General features: G+C 37.3%; 1 protein-coding gene and 2 non-coding genes across 3 annotated transcripts; 1 reads left to right on the top strand and 2 right to left on the bottom strand.

Annotated features, from left to right (window-relative positions):
• Nucleotides 1–12,242: 12,242 nt before the first annotated feature.
• On the bottom strand, nt 12,243–23,217 carry LOC124160723 (glutathione S-transferase-like). Its single transcript, XM_046536708.1, has 5 exons — nt 23,101–23,217; nt 19,746–19,922; nt 16,014–16,181; nt 13,938–14,080; nt 12,243–12,465 (listed from the first exon to the last, which is right to left on the bottom strand). The coding sequence occupies exons 2-5, from the start codon at nt 19,879–19,881 to the stop codon at nt 12,295–12,297; spliced, it is 618 nt and encodes a 205-aa protein (XP_046392664.1). The 5' UTR covers nt 19,882–19,922; nt 23,101–23,217; the 3' UTR covers nt 12,243–12,294.
• Trnag-ucc lies at nt 17,186–17,257 on the top strand. Its single transcript has one exon. It is a non-coding gene; the product is annotated as a tRNA-Gly (tRNA).
• On the bottom strand, nt 17,728–17,799 carry Trnag-ucc. The gene has a single exon. It is a non-coding gene; the product is annotated as a tRNA-Gly (tRNA).
• Nucleotides 23,218–27,779: the final 4,562 nt, after the last annotated feature.

Here is a 27,779-nt window from a genome sequence, read left to right as displayed (position 1 = left end):
TTTGATTGCCCCTTCGCACTTACGTCAGATTGCGCAATTCCGTGTACAGTGTAAAACGGCCTTCAGACTCGCTCCATCCAAACCTTCTGTCTCCTCCGTATCTCATCTAAAAGTTGCTTGTCCTCACACGCCATGTCCAGCACTTCGTCGTTTCTTCTCCTCTCTGTCCATTTCACCTTCTCCATACCCACATCTCTACTGCCTCCAAGTACGATATAATAGGAAGATAATATTTTTACTTCTCTAGGCTGAGTCTAGAACGAGTAGACGATGTGGATGTAGTATTTTGTGTAACTTACTCTCTGCCTGACGTTCAAGATATTTTGAGAGAGCCTAACTTTTATGGTAAAGCGATCACCTGTGTAAGATTAGGGAAATAGACTGCAGAACCTGTAGACTTAAGATGTCTTTTTTCTGCGTACAATAAGAGACCATAGTACCTGAGATAGCTTATCTCTAGGGGCGGTTTGGGGTGATTGGGAATCCTCTGCTGGGGATTATGATAGGGCCCTCCATTCTATTGAATTTGGGGGTCCTCTCCCGGAAAAGTTTTGAAAATTAAATGCGCGGAAATGGATTCTGACTATCAAAAGCTTGATTAAAGTTCATAAAAAATATCAATTTCATAAGAATAATACTACTTGTGAAAAGTGTGAATTTGACAGCACAAAAAATTTAATAATGTGTTATGGTTCTATTACCCTCTTAGTGAATTCGAAACTACACTGAAATAAAAAAATCTCTATAATAAACTTTTCGAATATACTTTTCAAATAATCATCAGATTCTTTTTTATCTTCTGACGCTTTTATTTGACTAATTTTTATGTAATATTTTTACTCTGATTATGTTGCAAGTGAAGCAACTAATGAAAACGCAGAATTTTCTAATTGAAAAAAAAAAACGTTGTCCCAAGTAATGAGTATTTTTAATTAGGCCTTTCATATACGCTTCACGATAAACGTGAGCGTTGTAGGGGCCCCCTAATTTCGGGGCCCTCGGCGATTGCCGACCAGCCGACCAGGCCAGACCGCCCCTGCTTATCTCTAAGATAGCTTGATTCCAAATGGGTAAATTAGGCTCTGCATATATAGTTGATAACTTACTGTAATTGTCATACATCTATCTGCATGCATTTCTTGGCATGTCATAACTCATACACGAATCAATTACCACGCCAACTTTTCGTTTTCTATTGGTAACTAATAGTTTTATTTGCACGGTAGCATGTTCGTGTCCTTACTACTCTCCTCGTTTCTGGTCTGACAGCGTGTCGTTATCCTGTGTGCTTGGCCTGTGTCCGGAAGGCGAGTGCATACGTCTGATTAAGGCTAGGATGAGTGCTGCATGCCTGGTGTGAAATCACCCCATGCCACACTCCCTGGCGGTGGCTTGCACGGTACCTCGTAGATGTAGTATGTAGTGCTATTACCATAAAATAGGAAGAAAATGTATTTCTTCTTTAGGACTATGAGTATCATTTTGTTATACTATCTTCATGGCTGCAAAATAATCGCTGCACCGGCTGAAAAGTTTCCAAACAACTTTCAAGACTCAGCCCGGAAAAAGAAATTCCATACAATAGGGAGGAAATACATTTCTTCATTCGGACTTAGTGAAGTATCTATGCTATTTGGGAATTCCGTGGCCATAAAATTGCACCTAAAAATCCATTTATTTTTAGAGGCTCCCATGTTTGATACGGAGCTAATGTCAAAGAAACTTATGTGACAACTCTCAAGGAATTAGCGCCATTCTTCATAGCCAATGCGTCTTCCGTGTTTCAATCGTCAAGACCGTCATATTGTCGGTAATGTAAGTTCTAACCCTTACACCGAAGGCTGGAAAAGGAATAAAATCGCTTCCTGTATTACTTTCAAAGCAGATATGTAATTAGGGGGAGGGGTTCAGTGCCCGCGAAATTTCTTCCCTCGGGTGACTGCCTGTCGATCATTTATTTACAAATTATAGATTAGGTAGGTATAATAACGTTTAATTCACATCTAAGTGTCTTGAAATATTGTGACAAGGTTTATGAATGTGTGAGGTTGAGTACTATATGTTCTTTTTGAGTCTTAAGCCTGAATAATACGATCATTTTTTTCCGTCCCTCAGAGTAATAGCTCAAACGATATCCTTTCAGGGACCGAAATAAATAGTAATCCCTCGACCCATCATTTTCAAAATCACACGGCTATTCCCACCGTCCCTTTCTCTATCGCTATTACCGTCTCATTGCATATTTACAACTACCATTCAATTAAACGCCAAGCGTTGAATTGAATAACAGTTGAATTATGTTACAATGGCTGGTAGTGGTCGTGAGTTCTGATTGGCTGAAGGAAGGTGCCAGTAATGCTTTCAACATTGAAAAAAGGGACGTGCCTAGCGATTGAAAAAGGGATGGGACTTCTATCCCTGGAGCCATCGCGGAAAATGATCGTGTGAAACGGTCACATTTTCCACCTTCATTGGAGCGATAGCTGTAGCTGACCATCGGAGGGCCTGGAAAAAATAATCGTGTGATTCAGGCTTAATATAAACAGCGAAAAGGTAGACTTCTGTTCTAATGTGATAGGTATGCGGATGAAAATAACTAGTGATGTAAGGAGTTTTTTTTATTGAGGATTGATTATGTAACATTCCACACTAAATTATAGCCCCATGGAAGCTGGTAATCCCTCTCCCAACTTCTGGAGTAAACGAGCCTAAGCGTTGAATTGATAAACAGTTGAATGATGTTACAATCGGAAAACGCCTCCGAAAGCGAATTTCGCGGTGCCTGATTGAATATCACCCGTGAATCACGTAGCATATCGATTAAATTTCTCTCAGTCGTAAGTCTGTAAGTTATCTTATCTGATTGCCAGTTATCTTAGCTGTATATTAAGATTTACCTTTTTTAACAGTATAAAGACAATATTTCCATGCCAAAACCAATAATCAGTTTTAACTTTCCACACATATTTAATTACCTACTTGATCTGGCAACATTTCGGTAGATATTGCCTTCAAGGATACCTACTGCATTGAGTAAGGAACCTTGATAATGAAACTGGGTCTCGAAAACTTTGAACGGTCAATCAATTAAATTTGTCCGGAAAGGTACAATGATTTTTAATTTTGACATGGGTATAAACAAATTAAACAAGTGAATGCCAGATAATCTTATATTGCGGCATTTCACCAAAGTCAGATGCTACTGTTCAGCTTTCAAGGGGTCCTGTCCTATTTTAATGAAAAGTAAAGATGAACTGCTTCATAACTGGTGCTAGGTGCTTATAGCATACGTACTTAATACCAAGCTGCCTCGAATCCCATATATGGTAGAATTGACAATTATTACCAGTGAGTAAACCGTACTGCATTTTATCACTTTCTCTCTATTATCTTTCACATATTTAACACATTGATTTGAATAGTGCCTTATTTCAGCCATACTAAATTAAACGCGTGCTCTTTTACGTAATAAAACCAATGCGTGCCAGTTTTTTCCGAACAAAAACTTTCCGACCTCGTCTTATACCACCCCAGTGCCCTCCACCCGTTATCTCGCCTCTGGCGCTTCGATTATCGCTTACGTCAACTTTTCCTAGCTACCTGCAATCAATCACGTACCGCTAGAAATTTCTTTGTGCGTTTGTCATGGCTTTTAATTCTCCCTATCCTCGAAAAATCCTTCCTCCGGCCTTACCTCCTCTACCCCTATTTCCAAAGCTTCCCTCATGCAAAACCTAGGTAGCGCACCGCTCTCTAATACCTCCCATTCTTACATTATATCTACATGCTTGCTATTTTTTTATCCTAACTTTTCATTTATTTATTGAGATAATCCAATGTGAAAGCTTTTGTGGCGGTTATCTTTGAACGCTTCCTCACATCCTTGAAATTTCTGTTTCCATCATCGCTCATGATGCACTTACATGAAGAAGTATGCTCCAAACGTAAGTTATGATGAGTTTTTTCCCAATTCTATGATTATTTTACCTACTATAAATGAATTCTTCTATTTGTGGAATGTACTCATAGCAGATGCTATTTTTTGCGCTTCATTTGTTAATTTTATGAAGGGTGACATATAACGAGGTCGGAAAGTTTATGCTCAGAGAAAGCTGGCTCGCAGTGGTTTTATCACGTAATATAGGAGCAGTTTAATTCATTAAGGCTGGAAAATGACACCATACAAATCAATGTGTGCAAGATGAGAAAGATTATAGAGAGAAAGTGAATGCGGCGAAGTTTATAGAGGAGCCCCCTCCTTACTCATCCCTGAGAGCTCGTTGGTACGAATTGTGTTGCATACCTTACGGTCTTTCCGATAAGTGTTCCTACTTAATAAGTGTTCCCCCGGAATAAAAACTATGTCCTGAGCACGCGAATCCAGTGAATCCAGATGGGGATATGGTATCTTCGTCTTATCCCTTTCTGCTCTCTGGCAACTATCATAGATGCTAAGAATAGACTCGGAAAATTTTGTGTAGTTTATTGTGTGCATTTGTCTAATAAGGTATTTGATAAGGCATTATCTGATGCGACACAATTGTCGCCGACGTAATCAAAAGAACTAGTAGGTCACACATCATAAAAAATTTATTATTCAATTGCTTTATATCTTTTTCAATCCTTGGTTTATCTGATCTGCAAAATGTGTAGTGGTGCATTCTAGTCTTCCAATGCTCGGCACAAGAAGCAAATACATAAGTAATGCACTCAGTCTGTGACTCAGTCCAGATGTTGGTTTGGACCGACGATGTTACATAATTTATTCCAGACCAAAAGATAGCTGTCGCTATCACATATTGAGGTTCAGTTCCTTTCCCTGGGCCACCTCGTTCTTAGAGTATTTCTGCTTGCAATGTGCGAATATTTTTTCAGGATTTGAAGCCTTCAATCAGCAGCCAAACGCTATACCCTGTACACTGAAAATAAAAAAAAAATTATAACAATGGTAACATCAGGGGAGAATATTTTGATGTTTATCCTACCCAGCACCCTAGAGCTTATTAGTAGAGTGGGATTTATCAAAAGATGGAGGAAAAAGGAGATGATTTTTGAGATATTTTCTCCTTGTCATAATGAGTCAATCTTACTCTTCCTTTCTCCATTATCTCTGACTCGTAAAAGATCGCATTATACCCGCTCGACCGAATTGGGACATTATTTGTTTAAAACTTTCTAAAATATCTAAATCACCTAATGTTTTAAGGGTATGTAGATTTGACTACTGTCAGCATTTGAGTTTTTCTTAAGATTTAAAATTTTGCCTTACTGTTAGTACAGGGTGGGGCAACATAATTTCCTTTTTTCAAAACTCATTAAATCCCATCAAAAACTTTTTACTTGTTTTTTATAATTTAGGCACATATCTAATGTTCTGTTTCGCACAATTTTGAAGACCAAGCCAAGTGAGTGACGTCCCCCATTCTCCAGACAATGAGTGCACCATTTTCTGGCGTTTGTCATGGCTGTTAACAGCCAATCAGGGGGTATGCTTGCAAATTCGTCCCGAATGTTGGTATTCGAAGCTTGCAGGTTCCTTGGACTGAGCACATATACAAGAGATATCAAAAAATTCCATTGAAAAAATCACAAGGGGCCAAATCGGGAGGAAGGGCCGGCCACTCCAAATCGCCCCTAGTTGAGATGAAGCGCTCAGGGAAGTGTTCCTTCAAAACGGCTACCTATGCTCTTGAAGTGTGAGCCAACTGAACGACGCATGATGGCGATTGAATTTTGCAGAAAAAAACTTTATAGTCACGCCTCTCGAACGAGACCACTGGCGCTCCGCTACGACATCAACCGACTGAATTGCGCCCATTTTAAAAAAAGAAAGTAATGTTGCCGCACCCTGTATTTTCCACGGCGTAAACTTTTCACATTTCAGGCAAAGGTAAATTTTTGGTGGAGAATAATGGAGCCTGAAAATTGGAAGAGGACAGCGTAAGTTTTGAATAAGATTTTGTCGCGAAAGGAGGCAAATTAGACCTTTTGAGGAGGAGTAATGAGCCCTTAAATGAGTCACGAAGGACCTGAAACCGCTGCACGCGTTTTTGAGCGCAGCTAACTTTTTACTACTTCCCGTCATTCTAAAAATCAGTCGAGTCACCAATGACTCACTGCTCTTACAACCTTATTGCTTCGTAGTAGAGTTTCGCAAGCGAACTGGGGATAAAATTTATTTATGTCATCACAACTAAGCAATACATACGTCGCGATTAGGAATCACGGCTTTTGTGATAACGGCTTGAGTTTGCGGTAAGAGCCCACGTCGGCATGACAGTGCATTTTCTCCGTTATCTTCATTCTTTATTTAAGTACTATCGGTCAAATTTTAGAGGTTCAATTTGTTATTGATAAAGATGAGATAGATTGAAACTTCGATTAATGTGTAGAATCAGATCAAACCACACCGGTTACTTTTATCGAAGAACGAAGAATCTCAGCCTTGAATAAAATTGTTTTCCAAATATCTGCGTCTGGAAATGATTTTGAAGTTCTGTCAGCCAGATGTGACGGCATCGCTATCTTATCTTTCTGCCTTGTATCATAAATGCTTAATGCAGACTTGTACGGTTTTGTAGAGTGTGTATTGAGTAAGTTTGTATGCTAAGATATTCGATAAGGTATTATCTGAAGCGATGCTAATGTCGCCGTAGTAATCAAGGCTGATAAGAGGTTACATATCATGAAAATTTTATTCTTTACGCGTCTTTCAATTCTGTATTTTTCTGATCTGTTAAATATATATATAGTGTTAAATTCATCCTAAGGTCGATAAAAGAAGCAAATACATAATTAACCTACACGAGGCATCGGCTTATGAATTTATTTTATCGATTTACGTTTACGAGGAAAATTACTGGGGGAACAAATTTCTGAAATTATCTGGGGGTGATAGTAAGCGTTGATATGCACAGGATTCCACATATTGGAATAACCACAATGAAATATTTTAGAGTATTCTATATTTTTTGATGGCCATTGGTAAAAAGCTGTGGTGAAACTAAAAGCTGTGCGTGTAAGAAATTCGTTTGGTCTACGTTATATTATTGAATGTCAAATCAAATGGATCGACTGAGCTAGTAATTCGATCGCAATCGACACGTAATAAAGATACAGACGCAATCGGGAAATATTGTGCATTACCAAGTCGCCGCGGAAAGTAATGAACCCCCAAAACATCGACCTGAATCTGACCTTGATCCCAAGTACTCATATCTGTGTCTTTGTCAGGAGACTTTTCCTTCAGTTTTTCCATCTATTATATTCCTCACGTAATTGGTATATCTTATGACATGACCTACATATCCTCTGGGTAATTCTCTGTCGTGTGTTGCTCAATAATTCTCTTACGTGAATCAATGCGGTCTTTTCGCTCCATCGCCTTTCCCATATTCCTTTCCTCTTTCAGCTCTCGGCAACCTACCTCCAGATCCCTACCACATTCTCCGTCCGCCAGTGAGCACACAGGAGAATGAACGAGCGTGGGACAGACATAGTTCGCCTTCCTCTCGCTGAGCAAATGGAACCAAAAAAAAGGAACAGGTGGGATGGCTCCAATCCATTCAGAAGTGTTCTGTAAACTCCGCGCCAGAGTCAAATGTAGATGTCGAGTCGTGGAAGTGGGAGATTTTTCATTGGGTGACGCAGGGGCCCCCCACTTTGGTTATGCATGAAGGGGCCCCCCAATAGGTCATGCGATGTGGACACCGTTCTCTCTATTGTCCGTCGTTTCCGGCGGCAAGGCGTGTGAAACGATGCTCACGGTGCTGCGGAGGCCATAGTGTATTGCCATCAAACGCATAGTAATTCCAACGCTGCTTCGTCACAGGTTGATTCATGCCTTTGCGTAGTGAGAGGCACTCAAGGTCTTTCCTTGTTATGAAACAGCACGGTTCTCCATGTTGCGTAAATACCTGCCTTGCAGGATTCCACTTCGACGGGAAAAAATTCCACGAGGATAATATGCCATCCTTCGCAAGAATGTTTCCCACTTGATCAATAGGGTTTATATAAAGAATTCGATAAATATTGATTTCGGAACAAGGCCGTTGCTTGAAAACAATTTCGCGAGGGAGGGGGTAGAGGGGAGAGGGTAAATTTCGGGGATGGGAGGCTCATTTGGAGGAGATCACTTAAGACTGTATCACCTGAAAATTTTGAAGAGGAGCTATAACTCCCCCCTCGCTACGATCTTCGATAATATATTACCAACTAATGTTTCATTGGGGTTGTTTGTTTTTGCAGAGTCTTCTATATGACTGTATCTTGTAAGACTGAGGGCTTCAAACAATTTAAACTTTTTCAGAATTTTTCTTTATCTAATTGTACATTCTGTAAATGGGTAACTCACCCGTGAATACACTTTATTATTATTATTATTATTGAGTTCATCTGGTTATCGTGTATGATCTAAACATCATCACGATAAGGGCACCCTTAATTTAAACCCACAGATACCAGCGAGTAGGAATCAATTCGCACATTTTCGACTCCCGGATATTACTGTAGTGAGCCAACGGAAAAAAGAAGCGGTGAATTATCTTGAATCCATTCGAGATTGACCGGTTATTCCTGTTCCTAAGCCTATGAATGTGTGGGGTGTAACTGATTTGTTCAAATTTCCTGATACAAATTAAATGCTTTAATTAATGTTATAGGTTGTTGTAATTATGTTGGAAATGGTCAGCACATGCAGATTGCAACGCTGCCACTTGCAGTATATGACAACGTATCTTATTTTACTGTGTTCACATCTTTTATCTTTCTGCTGAGGTCGCTCTCCACAAATCAATCAACCTTTTTATCTGGAAAGAGAAATTCCAAAATTATATCATTTATGACCGCATATTTCGCTCATGTGCATGTTTTCTTTGAGGTACTTCGATGCGACGCGTTTGATTTCCATATTTACTCGTTCGCCGTGCCCTTTGCTCTGAGTTCACAAACACCCTCGATTCTGCCGAAACGAGCGATACTATGTCGCCGAAAATCTTCCCGAAACACAGCGTATCTCAGGATGAGATACGCTGAAAATGAGTTGAATAGATAGCAGAATGCCCCATGCAGCATGACGGAGCTTTTTTCCATTAGTGACGGGAGCTCCGAGAGTTTTCGCTGCGCGGGCTGCGATGAATGGGAGAGTATCACGTCTTCTCTCAAAACTGCTTCTCATGATGACTTCTGGGTGACTGTCAAGGACGTTGTCCACAGCGTTGTCTCACGAATGAGATAGGAAGTTTTTAGCGACAGGGAAAAACACCCTTATCTAGCCAAGGTCTAACATAAGCTTTTGGAAAATAGCGAGCTCATGATTTTTAGTGTAACTCCGCGGATTTTACTGAGCCTATGAAATTCTTCTTCTAGATGGGATACGGAGCATACAGGAAGTATGGATGTAAAGAGTACTTAGCGAGGAGGGGATGTTGAAAACAGGGCTAGAAGGAAGAATATTGGATAAACGATGAAGAGGAAGAAAGAGAATAGGATTTTTAGATAGAATGGAGTAGGCCTTGTAGTAAAAGGAAGAAAGTAGGGCTTTTAAGTATTTTAAAATCATTCAAAAACAGCCGAAACTGCCTTTATGTTGAATAAAAAACTTAAAATGTGTTGCTTTAACAAATATAAACTATAAAAAAAACTATAAAAAGGGTATTAAAAAAGATTCAGAAGATTGATCTGATGGGCATTAACACTCATCCTGCCATGGGCGTAATATTACGTCCTGTTAATCTTTCTGAAGATTGCCATGGACGTAATGTTACGTCTTTCTATTTTATTGACTTTGTTTGCGTGAAGCTGTAATATTTCGCCCATGGTACTTTTCCAGTTTACTGCTTAGTGGTTCTGTTATTTCAAAAAGCAACTGCTCGATGGAAAAAGAGTTCTTTTAATGCCTTGAGGACGAAAAGTCCTCTGTAGCTGACGGAACCCTTTTCTCAGCCTACTTAGTGTGAAAATTCTTTGGAGGAAAGAACCGTTCGTTGAGGGTCCAATTACCCTTTTTGTCATCCAGGATTTTGAGTGATTTGCTTGGAACAATGCTTTTGTATGATTTCCATGGTTTAAATAGTTCTAATTGAGCGTGATAAAAATATTATGCATTTTATGGCGGTACCTCATTTGTTGCAACTTTTTTATTTTTCAAAATCAGCAGGTTTTCATTATTAAAATATATATTTAAAAGTAAGCAATAAATGTTATTCAACTCATTCATAAAGAAGAGCAAAGTCCATTTTTATTGAAATATACATCGATATAAATATGTTTTCGATGCTTCGATGTTTAAAAAAAATTGCGAATTTCATAAAAATGGCTGGATTTTTCAGTAAGGCTTTGAAGTTAGCGGCCGGCACTCAAAGTGTTAAAAGATCCAGGGAAGCGTAAGTAGTCGAAATGGTACTGAAAAAGGTAGGGAGTCTGTAAAAAGTGATCTCTTTATAGATATAATGAAAGAGAGTGGGCCTTATCAGGAATTAAATAGGGAAGTACGTGAAGGAAGGGGAGGCTCCCAGAATGCTTCTTAAATACCCCATGGAATAGTAGAATAGAATAACAGTAGAATAACAATAATGAAATTCCTCCTTGTCTTTAAATCTGATTAAAAATTAAAAATTATGAAATAACTCTTTGTTTTATGGGCTTGGCCTGACATTGGTGGAATGGCTAAAAGGATCAATGCTCCCTTCGATTTTTACCTGAAGTATGTCGAATCCGTTCCATATTCTTACCTTTCATTGACGACAACGGTCTCTCATGACCTCTTGCACCTAATTCCTTTGTATGATTAGTGGCCGCTTGTTATGCCAATCAATAATGTTCTTAATTACGTACTTCAAGTTTTAACCGCAGCTAATACATATTTGTATGCTACGCTTAGGGCGTGGATGTGACCGGATCAATATGATTGGAATGCAAATTGGCCAGCCACATTAAAAGCAGTGACGCAGAAAACAAAGCTAATGGTTGAAGGATAAACTTTGGTTGAAATAAAACGTGGGACTTGGAAATTTTCTGGAGTTATGGAAAAAAAATATTTTCTTGATTAAATTTTAGGAGATTATTTTTATATTATTGTAATCTATGAATAAATTTGTTGTAATAGCTAAGGATAAGAAATGGGAAGGGGTCTTACAATCGTGTCCTACGCGATTCTTTCTCCATTCATAAAAAAATTCTTTTAAAATCCTGGGGTAGAGTGAAAACGTGTATGCGCCTTTCTCTTAATATAGCGTCGCTAGTGGCGATTATTTACGCAAAAAAGCACGAGTTTGTTTCCCTGATTCATGAGAATAATACCTAAAATCATCTGTTCTATCGTCACGAATGTATAAATGAAGACGATTGTTCCTTTAAATTTGTTATTTTCTAAATCAATATAATGTCAGCTAACATGCAATTCTGTAACTTTTGGGTTCACTATTTGAACCACACATTCCATAAGTTCTGATCCTTTGCAGAACTACTTCCATACAGCGGATACCAGTGACAATGTGAATGTAGGACATGCATTTTATTTTTATTTTCGGGGGCGTTTCACTCCATTTTGGCATATATACTCTTCAAGTTCAATATTCTCATAAAGGTATATTTTTATCTCATAAAGAGAGAAAATTCCAAATTTGCGATAAATTATTTATACCGTACATACTTAATCATATTTAATTCTAGATATTTAGGATATTGAATTTGAGAATGCAGATTGATGTGAATGTTTATTAGATAATAATTAGCATTAGGATAGAAGAAAGTCATTCAGAGGAGGATGACCGAGAAGGTACAATCTAGAGAATTTGAAACTAAATTATGATACACTTTTCTTTGCTATATTCTTACGTAAGGTCCTCTCATCAACTTTTTGAGATGAAATAAAGTTGATGAGGAGAAGTTGATGAGGAGAAGTTTTCCAATCAGAAAATGTTGATAATGACTACTCGACAATGACTTACTATGTCGCGATAAATTTTATCGATAACCTTAATGTTTGTCCTGGCTAAAGATATACCTCGCTGAATACAGGCAGATTCTTGCTTGCCTAATTAAAAACAGAGGAGATATTACATCATGTGTTTACAAGTTGCACGATACTAGGGTTGTTTATTACATACCGTAACATGCTTCGGCTCTATTGTGTATACTGTTTACGATTTTTTGTTACAGAGCACTGTATTAAGTCCATTTTAAAATCAAATGGATTTTTCGGGTAAATTAGTTTTTTTTTGGGCCATTAATATTTGAAAATATATAGTTTATAGTTAAGTTTTTAATTTATTTGTCACACTTTTTACATTTTTCTCATTTTTGCTGCTTCGGTCTTTTAGCCACCCAGGCTTTGATGGCCGGGAGGTTCATCACTGTGTCGTAGATCTTTTTCACATTGGGATAATCCTTCACCACAATGTCCTCCTTCAGCCTTCCTTGTATCACATCGAGCAGGCACACGATGTACAGGTCGCACCACGTAAGCTGGAATGCAGGCCATGAGACCAGATTAGTTTTACCCCGGCGGCAGATAGATGAACTTATAGGAAGACGAATCACTCTCGCTTGATCGGTCAGTTTCGTGAAGTTTTACTGCTTTAAAGTTAATAATATCATAGTGAAAATCTGAGGGCATATATGAGGATCCTAGAATTCAAGGGGTAAAAGTGCAGTTTTTTATAATTTTGGAGATAGGTGCAGCTGATGGTTAGTAGAGCACACAATGTTTTTGTAACAAAGCGTTACAAGTGAATGATGAGAAGTATATGTATATATTTCTTCAGTGATTTACTTGTATCCCTTTGCCACAACAATGTTGTACACCCCTCCAAACATTATCTGCACTCATCTCCAAGATTATAAAAACTGCACTCGTAGCCCTCGGATACTAGAGTCCTCATACGAATCGCTAACTGCGCAAAGGCATCATGTCCAAGTTTGACGATTTATCTTTTTTTATTTAAGTTGTTGCTCGGTGCAAGACTAAACGTTTCCTACTAAAAGGAAACATGCCATGCTAATAACACCGAATATATGTTTCCATTACATGTTTCCTTCTAGTGGTAGAAAACGTCGAGTCTTGCACCCAGCAACAACTTAAAGAAGAAAAAAGAAAAATCATCCAACTTGGACATGATGCCTTTCTGTAGTAAGCGATTCATATGAAGTAGACTCTTGTCAACTCTTGCCTGTATCTCAAAAAATAATTCCTCAATACTTTCTCAGATTTTCATAGACAGAACTTTCATATTTGAGAAACCAGCAAATTTTGCCGGAGATCTATTCTATGTGTGCCTAACATGAAAATTTCATGGTGATAACCTATTTTAAATACGGTTTTTTAATGGCTAAGTTTTAAGCATGCTATACGTGATGGAAAAAGACAAAACACGACTTATCGCGACAGGTCAAGAGGGGGAGTGGTGCGTCTTTACCAAAATTAAACCTCAAATGCATATCTGTTATCAAACGCCCATTTCACTATATTTAATGGTAGTAGTTTCACTGATATAATGATTTATAAATTAGAAGAAATGATGAATTGTATATGCTGAAAATGACTTAGCATATAGTAACGACTACCAGTGTAGTTACTAGGCATGTAGTGGCATGAATATTATACCTGACACATAGGTAGTACATGCATCTAATGATTGATTAGGATGGCTTAAAAAAGTCAATTCTCGTGCATTCAAAATTTGGACAGATTCACAATTTCTGGGAAAGCAATGCATTAATATCATATTTTAAAGGAAAAACTACACCAAGAAATCGAACAAGATTTTATATCACATCAATTCATTAAAAATTATTAGGTTTCCTCAATAAGTATGTGCCCCATGGATGAGGCATATTAACAAAAACTGAAGCGTTATAGCAAAATCACTATTAATGGTGCTGTCTTTCATTATCAAGTAAATAAGGTGGTCAAGAATAGATGCAAGTAAGCCACTCACCTTGCCCGCCACGAAATGCCCATTGTTCTTGGCTATCACTTCATCGAATTTTTTCAGGTAATAGGGAAACGTGTCCTTCCTCAAGTCTTTCAAAATCTGCACTCTTTTCTCCTCATCTTGCTCATAAAATAGTTTGTTGACAACTTTTGGAAAAAAATTGTGATAGGGATTAGAACATGATAACAGAAATATCCAGCAGTTCAGAGCTCGCTAAATGTTAGGTGTGTATCTTCGTGGTTTCCTACAATGCTAAACTTGGTCCCTTCACGAGCAGAAAACGTGGGTGTATATATTGTGTAACATATATGTTTCGGGTTTCTTGTAATGCTTTACTTCCTATATTCCAAAGCAGATATCAGATGGAATGTAATTGTGCACAGTGACTGAACTCTAAATAAATTAGTTATAGACATACATTTGTGACATAAATCCATAATAGCAAGAAGAAACTTTCATTTATCATTTCTGCTAAGGTTCTATACTAAGTATATTTACTTATTTTGCAATGAACTTTTAGTTTTTGGATGAATAAACTAAAATGTCTGTAATTTTACATTTGATATTGGTGTATGATTTTATTTCATGCTAATGAACTGCGAAATATATTTCATATCATGACTTTATATTGTCATCAGAAAGCTATTTAATTTTATTTGAGTACTTTTATACGTGGATGTGATGTAAAGTTTAAGGAAAGTGGTATTATTTGCAATTCGCAGTTAACGAGAAAACTTGTGTTTGGGGAAAATGTTCCCTGAGAGAAAGATGCTTATGATTTTCGATGTTTTTATCAGTTACCTATTGTAAAAGAATAATCAAATTATGAAATTATGAGTTGTAGAAAATATTTGTTTTTTAGTTCTCTCGTGGCGGTGAAATGGAAAGCGATACGAAGATTTTGTAGGCCCTTAAGATTCGCTTCTGAAAACCTGGTAGCCTTCGATCAAAAATGTCTGATGCCCCTTCGCAGATTAATATAAAGGAAGTTCTGGATAGCAGTACCTTTGTTCTTTTAGAAACGTGTCGGAGAAGAAGTCGGTGGTAATTATCAGCTTTTCCTTAGGAGCAGTTACCCAAGGTTCGATTCCTGGCTGACGAAATATCTTTTCCAACTTCAAATGGTATTAATTCATGCGCTAGAATTTTTACTTTTTCTCTTTTTTTGGGTACCTATCCTACTATCTGTGCATAATGTCACGAACACTTTTTTATATTTTTAAAGCACTGTCATATTCCTTCGTTTATACCTGTATTCGCCCAGTTTTTGTTGGTAAATTTTTAATTTAAGTTCAATAAGAAACAATAACTCAGTGATTGATCCCAAATGAGACATCCCTAATACTATATTCCTAGAAATTTGAAAAGACAAAAAACACCTTTGTGACTCTTTAAGTTTTTGAGAAAATGGATTCTTAACCCTTCGACAATTTAAAATATATTTTTATAACTTTATCCTTCGAGGTAATTATGCCACGATGTTTTGAGGCTCGGTCTTATAATGAGTCTCAAGTCAATCGCATCTCATTGACTCGTTACTCATATAAAATTATCATAGCCTTTTTCTACATGCATACTGTATTAACACGATCAAAACGAATTTTTACGTGTAAGAATGCCCCATTAAACAGTGTGTGCTTTACAGAATACGCATGGTAAGTTTGATATGAGCTTGTCAAAGCAAAGGTTGCATGAGGTTATGCTCTCAGTGTTATCAAAAATTTAGTTCCCAAAGAGTTTTACGATCAATTTTGTGTAACAATAATTGTGATCTTGATGAATTAATTTTTATTAATTGAAATAAGAATTAAATGATTATTTTGGGATTTATATTTATGCGTTTCCAGCTAACTTTGACATTTGAAATTAAAACGTAATTTAAGTATGTAAAAGTCTACTTTATCATTTTGTTTTCATGTTGGTGAGCAATAAACGTGTTTCATTAATAAATAAATACTTGGTGGTCGCTGTACTGGTGATAATGTTTAGTTCGATGGGTTTTTTGGGAGAAAAATTAAGGAGACAATTTACCATCTTTTTCATTCCTTACGAGATATGATTTATGATTGTAATACTTACGATCTCGTAGGTCGCCGAACGAGTCGATCAGCATGTCACATTGCACGCTTTCCCAAGCATTGTCTCCGGCGAGTTTGAATTGATTGGCTAAATAACGACATATGGCCACCGACTGATGCACCGTCTTCCCGTCGACTTCCAATAGTGGAACTTTGCCAAATGGTGCAGCTGCAGTGAAAATGATAGCAATTAAAGAGAGCGAAATAAGTTAATGGGAATAAATGTGTATTCATTTTAGATCAGTAACCTTCAGCTTTACATTCTTCTAATTTTAAATATAAGCTAAAATCAATGTTAGCCACTTCTATATTGTATAGCCTGAAGCTGTGAGTTACATGTATGACTATCTTTATCAAAGCTTCACAGTAAGAAAAATCATTTTTATTATTTCCGTATTTTATCAATTAATTTAATTTACTTATTAATTTTAATTTAATCTACGCAAGGAAGGAGAGATATTAGGGTTTTCATAAAATTTATTTTAAATTATTTTATTTTCGAACTTTATCCTATTCCCGTAATAATGCTGAATGTTGGCGATTCAATATTGACCTCATTTTTTGTTTAATGCATATAGCCACCTTGAGCTTTTTGGTGCGTATTTTATGCTTTGAAACTTTGACCTGTTGCTAATTTCCTTAATTCGTGTTCATAGATGGTGACCGAGGATTAGTACTTGTTATTATAGTAATTTATATGCATATCCTACGTGTTTCCCAAACTTGTTGAGGAATTAGCGATTCATACACGAAACTTGGGACCCTATGGAATGCTCTCTCACATTGAAGAACATTGTGAACCATAAAACACAACAACAATTGAGACATCACCAATCAAAGACCATTATGTATGCTGACACTAACCTAAATTCTTCCCTGAAGAAAATAACGGGCTTACCACTCGAAACGTCAGTATTTAACGAAATAAGCACACGGTGGAAAACCCGAAAAATGTCCCCACAAATTTGAAACTTATAATTTTTACCCTTGTTTGGTTCTAACGTGTATTACTTGGATACACTATACAAAACAGCATGAACACATGCATCCGCAATGTATTTGATATTTCTTACAAAGGAAAAAATTCTCAAGCCTCAGTCGTACCATTTCTGCTTGCTCATCAAAATATGAGCTTTGTTTTCCATACAGCAAGTTCATACTCTTCCTCCAACGACGTCGGTGGTGTAATGGTCAGCATAGTTGCCTTCCAAGCAGTTGATCCGGGTTCGATTCCCGGCCGACGCAAGTATTTTACATTTAGGTCGAAGCAAGTGCATTGAGCTAAACTCATCTTAATTGAAAATGCCTTTGTTTCTTTCACTTGATGTCCATTTATCTATTTTTTTGTTCAAGTTTTGTTCTTTATTCTTATTTTTTCCTTAAGGTTTTAGCAATCGCATTGGGTAAAAAGCAGCAAAAGCCATTGCGTAAAATCTCTCCTAAACGATAAATAATGAGTTATCGTCAATGGTCAGCATTTTTGTCTTTCTAGTTGCCGATAAGTTTTCCATTCCCGGCGGATGTAAATTTGTTGCACTCATATTATTTTCCTTGCAAAGTATTTGATATGATTGCTGAAATAAATTTAAATGCATATCCCTACCAAAATAGTGAATTTTTTTTTAGCGAAGATGGGTGTCACTTACAATGACTTCATTAGCTTACTTCAAAAAGATATCGCCTTAGTACTGACAATAAAAATAGAGATTAAAATTTGCGTCGGCCGGGAATCGAACCCGGATCAACTGCTTGGAAGGCAACTATGCTGACCATTACACCACCGACGCCTCTGTAAACCTAAATGAACGAGTTGAAGATCATTAGTCTCGCACCCTTTGATGAACACGCGGAATTCTAATGAAGAAGTGAAATAGTTCGTCCTTGCAGGGGACCTAACGGTCGACGTTGGATATTTATTTTCATGTTTCCACGCACGATATATTTCTTTCGGGCAGTTAAAAGGTTCATCTACTTTGCGTAAGTGCTTATCTTATTCTAGCCGATGTACTCCAGTGCTGTATCAATTGTTACTCGCCGAATATAGAGGCTTATCTGTGAATAATTTCCTTTAAGGAAGAGAGTCGCTGCCAACTCTACTGGTATGACAAACACTAATGAGACATAATTTAAGTTGCAAATGTGTTTCTTGAGTTGACTTCAAATTGCCCACGTAACCATGAAAATGCATATTTTCCCATCTTCCAGTTTAGCTGGTCGTAGATCAAGGGGACTCCATTATTGTAATATTCGTGTCGTAGAAGATCATTCAAACGTGTCTAAAATTCACTTCCGGCAAGGACTGGTGTAACTCTCAATGTTATCAAAAATGAATTTTTACAAGTGGCGAATGATTGATTAATTTCCATGAATACTTAAAATATCTATGATTAATGACGATACCTTAAAATATCTATGATAGGTAGGAGTTCCTAATTCGTTAGCCAGAAGGACGAAAATGTCCATCAAACCGTGTGAGAGGACTAAAGAAGATATTATAAAATAGTAAATGTAGACTCATCATGAATGACCCGAATGACATCTTTCAAAAAGCAAAAAGAGTATCAAATCTCGAAAATTCTCTCTGAAAACTTCATCACAACCGTGAAGGCTATATGACACACAAACACTTGCAAGTGTCAATGAATGAAGGCGAGAATAAATGAGTTATTGCACCGTATTACCAAGGAATGTAACCAATGACTTATAAGAACGTATGAACAGAAAAAACAGAAGAACTGTTCTAATTTTATTGAGGAATTTGTATATGTTCCGTTCTGGTCCACTAAAATCGTTCACACATTCACAACTCTTACGTGCTAATTTATTGCCCAACTAAACTTTAAGTCGAACTCAGTCCCTATAGGCGTGAGTGGTCTTGAAAAATGGCAAATGAATATAATTTTTAATTTCCACAGTTTGTTTGTACCCCGATGAATTTCAACGTCTCAGCGTAATTTTCAAGGCAGGAGAAAACTAAATATGGCTCTCTGTCTATAAAATGGATTGGAGTGGTGAAAAAGCTGAGTCATCATCATCATAAGTCAACAATCGTAAGATTGGTTTGACGCAGCTCTCCCTCCTATTCGCTAGCCTTTTCATAGCGACGTATATCTTCTTTTTTACATCATTTGTAACCTGTGAACTCATTCGTGGCCGTCCCTTGACCTTCTTCCCTTCCACCTGTCCTTCTACGATTATTTTAATCAGGCTATACTGCCTTACAATGTGGCCAAATAGGTTGTGCCGTCTTCTACTAAGGTTTTTAGGAGGCTTCTCTTTTCTCCCACTCATTTTAGCACCTCCTCAATACTTAAGAAAGTTCAAAATTTTCTCATTTACCATGTTTAACGTTCGGAATTTCCACGAAGTATCGCTTTCATCTATTAATTTAATAGGAGGACATTATTGTCATAAGAACCAAAAGATACAAAATGAACAGACGCATTCATGTCTTGTCACAGTGGCGTAGCCAGGAATTTCGTTTGGGGGGGGGGGGGGTCCAAAACCAGGGATGGAAATTAAAAAAAACAGGGTACTAAGGAGGGTTTTAAACTAATTTTAACACTTTTCAAAATCGAAAAAATTCATTTTACAAAGAAATATTTTTATTCATGATATTTCAATATTTTGTTTCCTTTTATGAAGCAAAGTAATTGTGTTAAAATATTTCGGGGGGTGGGGGTGGTCCGGACCCCCCCCCCTCTCGCTACGCCACTGTCTTATCAGCACTTACAGTCCTTGTGCTTGGGCCAATCTTCGCGCTTGAAGCGGAAATCCTCGTACGGCACCCCCGCGTAAGCGAACAGAAACCGGATAGGTTCGCCCAATCCCTCGGTGTCGAAGTATATGAGCTTGTATTTCGGCGCCATGGTGTCTGATGTGAAGTGTTACTCAACTAGACGATACGAACCTGTAATGTAGGCGATTAAATTGAATAATGTTTGCCAAATGCAAAATAGTTACTTTTACGAGGAGAATTTAGAAATGTAGAAAGAAATAAATAGGCCAAGCATAAGAAGTAACATTCAGGATCACAGTCAAATGCTATTTTATTGTGATTTCTTAGGTATGGCTCATTTTTTACAGTCTTTTTTCTTAAATTTCTTCACCTCTTTGTCTGTTTCGTCGATGGAACCTTATAGTTAATTTTAACCCAATTCCAATTGTCGTATCAGCTTGAAACATCGCCCGTTTAATTGCTTCTGATGACAATACAATAATTATTAACAGGGATTTGAAAAATTTTCCATTGTGCTCTAATTAATCAAATAAATTTCCATGGAAAAATGTTTTCAAAATTTCTCAATATTTAGCATCGCTCATACATATTTTTTTAAAGGAATTTCTTTCACAGCACTGATTTAATCGATTACATGATCCTCCACTAAAAAGTAGAGATTAATAATAATAAAATAAAAAAATATAAAAACACAATTTTTCAAAAAAAAAAACAGTAAAAAATGCACTAGATAGTACAAAAATAAGGTTTTTATCTCTCGCGGAATAAGGCGTGGGTGCTGGTTAGGGTTAGATCGGAGGCGTAACTAGGAATTTGTTTTGGGGGAGGATTGAGGGATCTGGGGGCGACCTTACCCTCAACCCTCTCCCAAGCAACGGGAAAATTTTTGAAAACTGACTTGCCTGGAAATACATTTTACACCATTTTGGCACTTAAAATTTGGGTTTACCTCGTAATTCTACGGCTAATCATCACAGCAAGGAAAACATTAGTATAGTAATACATTTTCTGAGGCTTTGGGGGGATCTATCCCCTCATCCCCCCATAGCTAAGCCACTGGTTTAGATATGAATGTTGCGCGCCAATCCTTACTCACCTATCTGGAACCTATATAGGTAAGGCTCTGTGGCACTCATATCTAGTAAACCTAGTCAGTACCCAAGATATATTCTCCGAGTGATGAAAAGCTTATTTTTATATTTTTGTGCTTTTAGTACGGTTTTTGGAAAAGCGTATTTAGTTTTAAACCTTCTTTTAATTTATATAAATAAAAGTGCTACGATCTTTTATTTATTTAAATATGTCTAACTTCCACCAATTGAAGCCTGAATCTGTTGAACCTTTTTTAATTTAATTTTTCTCGAATTTTCCTATTCAAAATCTTGAAATGTGCTATTGAGAGTAGAATCTATCAGCTAAAAAATCAGGTCCATTGCAGATTGATTGAGCCAGGCTCAAGGGAAATTGTTCCCCTGTGCATAGCTAAACAAACCGCGAGGGTACGGAGGACGAATGGGGGCTCAAGGTCTTGTCAGCTGACCGTGATTGGGTCGCGAGAGCGCGGTCGTATTCCGCGCCTAACTAATTTATTCCGGAGAAAAAGGTTTCTTGGACGTAAAAAAATGAGTGAATTTTGGTTTTAAGTGCTGTATTATTAAAGTTTTAGCAATAAAAATGTTCTTTTTTCGATTTGAAAAAAAAATAACTTTCACTGCATTTAGGAGTTTTGAAATACCTCCAAATTTTAAACTGTCAACCCGATTTTTTTAGCAAATTGTATTTATTACGTTTTACTCATTTTTATCGAAATCTAAGAAACGTTCATGCCTTAGCGGCAAGATGTAAAAAATAACTACACATTTTATTTGGGGATTCTACCGGTGAAGACGTAAAATTTTGGCTCATTTCATCTTCTGATACATTTAGACCTCGATTCGTCGGTAACCAAGGACGGAACAACCAGGCTAAAATTCCGAGAAAAAATACATCCAACACTAACTTCTGCCTTGCGGAAAACAAAAGTTTGTCAAAAATTTCTTTAATAACACCAAGGGGACTAAATGGAGGATGCCCATTCTCATCCCACAGAAGTTTGATTCCTGTTGCCACTTCGGTCGCATTTTAGTCGGTTTTCAAAAATATCCGCAGCGCGATGATGAGGGCAATGCGATCCACTTTTTTCCAATATTTTGCAGTATAATGTTTGTAATTGCGAGGAATAGCATTTAAAAGTTATGAATTTGATACATCACATCATCATTTTTATACATTTCGGTTAACACCCCTAATTACACCTTAATTCCCCGTTAAACTCGGATCAATTTGTCCGTCAGCGACGCGAGTGGCGACTTTTGAAACCCATTTAAATGCACGGTGGTTGACAATACATTTCGAGATCCACTTGAGGAACCTATATTGTAATATTCGTGTAAAACACCCTCATTTTTATTTTTTAGCTCCGTATTTGTGCTGTTAGCATTTATGTAGGATTTTTACTGGATGAGAAAGAAATTAAGTCAGATAATATTTTAATGTTTAAGGGCAATGGTGGAGTGTAATATACATAGGTTGCCTAGCGGCCACAGAGTTCTCAGCTGGCAATCTAAGGTTCAAAATTAGACCGAAACCTCCGGACATCTCCGAAAATAATCAAGATGGGTCCTGTGTAAATAACTTGTCCTGCCACTCACACTGTGTGAAATCCACGTGCCTGTGACTCATTACGTGGTGAGATACAACACCTTCTCTAACAATGAACTTCCCTCTTTTTATTCACAATGAGCCCTATTATCTTTAATTCTATAAATACATGCTATCATAGAGTAAGTCATGTTACTAGCCGAAATTCGAGGAAATATTTTTTTATAACAATTGTTTTAAACAAAATCGACTAACTATTGTCTCCACTAAACGTAGCGACCCTTTCTGCTTCAGGATATATTTTTAGACTTGTGGAACGAGCAAATTCAAAAAAATCGCAAAAGATTGTTCCTCGCCATCTGGTTAATTCTTCCAGAACTACATAAAAAATGTATACGATTTTTGTACGTGCGGTGAGCCCTCTTTATATACTTAATCTATGATACTATTCTCTTCCTACTTTATTCCCGCTTTCCTAACTTTCTAACATGGTACTAAAAATATTGCCTTCAAAGCATGCTGAAAACATACCTTTCTGTCTTCCTAAACGATACCAAAAACGTATTAATTTGGTTATATTCGCGCTAAATAGCGGAAATCTTCGTGGATCTGCCAAATTCAAACTAACCTTCGGGTTAAAACATAGAGAAAAGTGTACTGTAAGGCATAATAAGTATAACAGTATCGTTAGAAATGGCGAAAAACTTACCTAAGATTGGTGGAATAGGATGGTGAACTGACGCTGAAAAAAATGCGCACAACACAGTGATCACCTTCTTCGACCAATGCTTGACCGAAACAGGCGTTTGGAGGGATATCTTTTGAATCACGCCGGTAGCAACGCAGACCACGAGAGTGCCGCGAGATAATTTTGTCGCCAAGGTGAGATTCGGATACGAGATATGCCCGTTAATTATCGTTTGACGAGGATGTTTTCCGACTGTGACAGACACAGCTGCCTCTTCGTACATGATTCTCCCACACCACGCACAGTTTTCTCAGTAACCGACCTCAAGATTGGATGACGAAACGCTTTGATTTACGGTTCGCGGCGTGTTTCGAATGCACAAGGCACGTTCGTCCCGCAGTAATTTGAACTGCTTTCCTTCGAATCATTTAATGTGAATCAGTGGGCTCTATTTTGCCGTTTGTAAACTAACGAGTTGCTCAATTGTGTCCAATGCTACCTTTAGTTTCAATCTCCCTCTCAATTTCCCATCCAAGTTTGTTTGATTTTTTGATAATTTTGACCTAGGAAAAAAAAACATTTCGGGGGGAATATTGTTACTTGCTGGCCAGATACGGCGAATGACTCAAAGAAATTTATGAGTTTATGCCCCTTTTTTCTCTACCTAGGACATCTGTGAAGGTGTCGATGACCCGGTTTAATTTCTATTTCGCCTGAACTTAGAGGATCAAATATTTCACCTAACGGAAGAAATTTTGAAGGAAATGAACGAGGGCTAGAAGTAGTAAATATTTAACCTCGGTAGCTTAACAGGTTAAACGACTGGCATGGGATCGAGGTATCTGGGTTCACCTCCCGGCGAAGGGCAAATGATTTATCCAGTTTGGATTATTTTACACTTTAATATTCTATGCTGCCGCATTGGCATATTAAGCAAGCAACATTCTTATCCAATGCTATCTCAATGCCGCATTTTTCTTTTCTTCATCCCGTTCTAGGCAGTACGACCTCAGTTTTTCTGCAATCAAGTCACGCCGCCGTCATGCTGGCATTTTGGCCATTGAATTTTTATTTCAATGCATCCGCATTCCTTCATTTTTCTAAAGGATTGTTGACTTCATTCTAAACAGTCATTTGTTAATGAGGAGTTCACGGTTGTATTTATTTAATTTTTCAGCGGTATTTTTAACCACCAGTTATTTCCTTGGCAAGCCTTTTGCTAATTCAGCATGGGCTTTGGAATCTGAATCAACTGTCGACGTTGATAAATTACTTTCCAATATGTGACTCAGTATGTTCAGCATGTTGACTACATCAGGTATACTATCAGCCACGTGGGTATTACATAATAATAGTTGTTTTAAAACTGGAATATAAAAGTCTGCCATGAAGAATTAAATGTCTCTATTGCGACGTGTTTCTTTAATTGAGATATTTTCACTGCTTTCTGTTCAAAATTTTTACGTCTTCATAGACCAAAGATATGTCGGAAAATATCAGGAGTTAATCTAATCTACCCGCTACCCTGGAGGCCGCCTCCATGGCCGTGATGCGATAGGTATAGTAAGGTATCAGCCATTTTGCAATGTGGTAGGATGATTTGACTTCGAAATAACTTTTATTTAAGTCGTGTATTATTTAGGGCAGAAACGAATTACCATACCTATCCTTTCGGAAATATAAAAAAAATATGTAATAAATAGTAGGTAATAGGCATGCGATGGAACCTATTTTATAGTCGGTATGCTTCAGGATAGTTTATACTGATTATCAAATTTATTGCAACACTTCTTACTTAATTTATATCCTATATGTAATCTTTATTTTTGAAAGACTTACTTAGGCATGAAAATAAGCTATTTATTTACCCTTTTGTTGTGTTCACAATGGATTTATATATTAAAAGGATTATATTTATTTAAAGGATCCCAATTATGCCGAGACCTTAGCAAATGATTAAATCATTCACCAAGTGTTTAATCGCAAATGTTGGTTAACATCTGCATCTATGCACTAACCCGCAAAACACCTCAATACTATCGTGGCAGGAGGTGCTGGGACAATAGCCCGGTAACCTGTACGAGAATACGGCAATTTTTATAGAGTGTGATTTGCTAGATATTTGACCTGCCTGAGTTCAATCTATAATCTATTAAAGTTCTTTGTTGTTCGGAAAAAATAATTTTGACACGTATCAAAACAGAAAAAATCTCTCCTATTGCATCGTTTACGTAGGACATAGATTCGGTTTTAAGACGATGTTCTCCTTGTCACTCGGTAAGGTATGTGACGCGTCACAGGATTATTTTGTCCCACTCGAAAGGCGGATGACGTAGGGCCGAAACTAGCCTCACTTTTAGAGGCAAAAATGAAAACAATGAGGAGCAGGAAACGATTGGGAAATGAAATAATAAAAATAAATTTTTATATAAAAGTCTTCATCGCGAACTAAAAACAGCACTAGTAAATTTTTCAATGAACTTCGATCTAAACAAATTTTTTGTTATGACTCTCTATCATTCTCGTTCCTTTAAATGATCGCAGCACCACCATCGAAATTTGGTGACCATATTTTGAACTAATCTCCGTATTTAATTTTAAATTCTGAATAACAATCGAGTTACAATTAACAACACAATAAATTTTTATAATATTGCATTGTCATCTGGTTCTGAATTAGCCTGAGAATTTCAGCTTGATAGCTAATCGGAAAGGGGGTTATAACTGAAATGCAAGATTTGACCCGAGCAAGACGACAAAGAACAAAGTGACTTCATAAAAACGTTATAAAAAGAAGAAGAAATGAAGGTATAGGAAGAAATGCCATAAGGAAAATCCCACCTTACCTTTTGGCTTCGCCAATCTCCGATGGATGCCCTTCCCTTTCGTACGTCGACGAGGGAAAGAAAAGAAATGCGTCCTTCTCTAGTGATACTCTGGCAAGATAATACGATTCCCGCCAGGACTCAGCCCATGAAACTCTCTAAGCTAAGAAACTCTAGCTAAGAGCCCTCTACACGCACAAAGCAAAAGAAACACTAAAACCAAGGCAGGCGGGAATAGGTAAGAAGAGAGGGAACTTTAAAATTGAATAGAATGGGGAATAAACACAGAGTAGTTATGTTCCGGCCCGAACAGTACCTGTTCATAATTCGCCTAGTAATCCAAGCCTAACAGTTAGCTTCCGTGTCTTTGAGGGCTTCCAGCCTAATCAATATATAATATCAGATTGACTCTTTTCTCGTAATAATTTTTGAGAAATTACGCTGATTTTCTTTGCATTTTATTTAGTTCAAGTTATTTAATCTCTCTTTACCGGGTTCAATATACTTGCCCTGTATTCGAGTTGCGGCCTGACGAGCACGAAGTAAAAGCTCTCTTTCATTTTTTCGTCCTAGGAAGTTCCCAAAAATGATTTTATCCGGGTAAGGTAGATAATTGATCCCAAAAACTTTACTGCTGGCGTAAAACATACGTGTATCCTGGACAGGAGCGGTCTGGCTAGGTCGCTGATCGGCGATCGCCGAGGGCCCCGAGCTTACGGGGGCCACACTACGCTCGCGTCTACCGTGAAGCGTAGATGAAAAGTGTAATACTAAAAACTGTGATCATTTGAACCAAAATATTTTTTGAATTATAAAAGTATACGTTTTAATTAGTTGCTAAATTTAAAACATGCTCAAAATCAGTGCAAAAATATTATATACAGGGCGTCCCTAATATCTTGACCACCCGAAATAACTTTTTGTCCAGATGCAAATTCAAAAATGTGTCAAGCAAAAGTTCATTAGCCGTCAGTGGGACATTAATCAGCATGATTGCCTTCCTTATATCTTTGTTATTTACAAAGATATGAACATCGGTATGTCTTTTTTAAAGGGCACCCCAAAATTTTTATTCGGCAATTCATTTCCTCTTTTAAAGACCTATTCAAAAATGCACAGTGGACCATTAACATAAACACAACGTTATGAAAAAATAATAAACTCGTCCACTTACTGTGGACGAGTTTCTTATGACTGGTGTGCATTTTACTATGTTTCCATTCGTTCACCGTCGAAGTCAGCAAGTGGAGTAATTCCAATACCCGCATACCTGCACTAAGCGCTAGATAGTCATTTTTCCTACACTGTGTTTATGTTAATGGTCCACTGTGCTACATTTTTGAATGAGTCTTTAGGAGAGGAAATGAATTGCCAAATAAAAAATATAGGGTGCCATTTAAAAAAGACATACCGCTGTTCATATCTTGGTAAATAACAAAGCTACAAGGAAGGCAATCATGCTGATTAATGTCCCCCTTACGGCTAATGAACTTTTGCTTGACACATTTTTGAATTTGCATCTGGACAAAAAGTTATTTCGGGTCGTCAAGATAAATGGGATACCCTGTATGGAAAAGGAAAGATGTCAGAAGATCAAAGAAAACCTGATGCTTTTTGAAATGGTTTTTTGGAGGCTATTTTTAGAGTTTTTTTAGAGTTCAGTGCAGTTTCAAGGAGCAAAATCAATAAAGAAATAATTGAAACTTAGTACATTTGTAGTTGTAGATTGTTAAACCTTTGAAGCTGTGAAATTATCACTTTCCATAGTATTATCTCTAACGAAATTGCTATTTTTCATTAAGTTTTAACTAGTTTTTAAGAGCCAGAATAGCGTCAAAATCCATTTACAGACATGCAATTTCCTTCCGGGGAGAA

This window comes from Ischnura elegans, chromosome 6 (genome assembly GCF_921293095.1).
Source record: "Ischnura elegans chromosome 6, ioIscEleg1.1, whole genome shotgun sequence".
NCBI classification, from domain to species: Eukaryota; Metazoa; Arthropoda; class Insecta; order Odonata; family Coenagrionidae; genus Ischnura; species Ischnura elegans.
This window is presented reverse-complemented; position numbering and strand designations above follow the sequence as displayed.

Excerpts from the sequence above, each read along its gene's own strand:
- LOC124160723 (XM_046536708.1), bottom strand. The coding sequence starts at position 19,881 with ATGGCGCCGAAATACAAGCTCATATACTTCGACACCGAGGGATTGGGC. Across the intron at positions 16,182-19,745 it reads TTGGCCCAAGCACAAGGACT|CTGCACCATTTGGCAAAGTT; the intron begins GTAAGTGCTGAT and ends TTTTCACTGCAG. Across the intron at positions 12,466-13,937 it reads GGCATTTCGTGGCGGGCAAG|CTTACGTGGTGCGACCTGTA; the intron begins GTGAGTGGCTTA and ends CCTGCATTCCAG.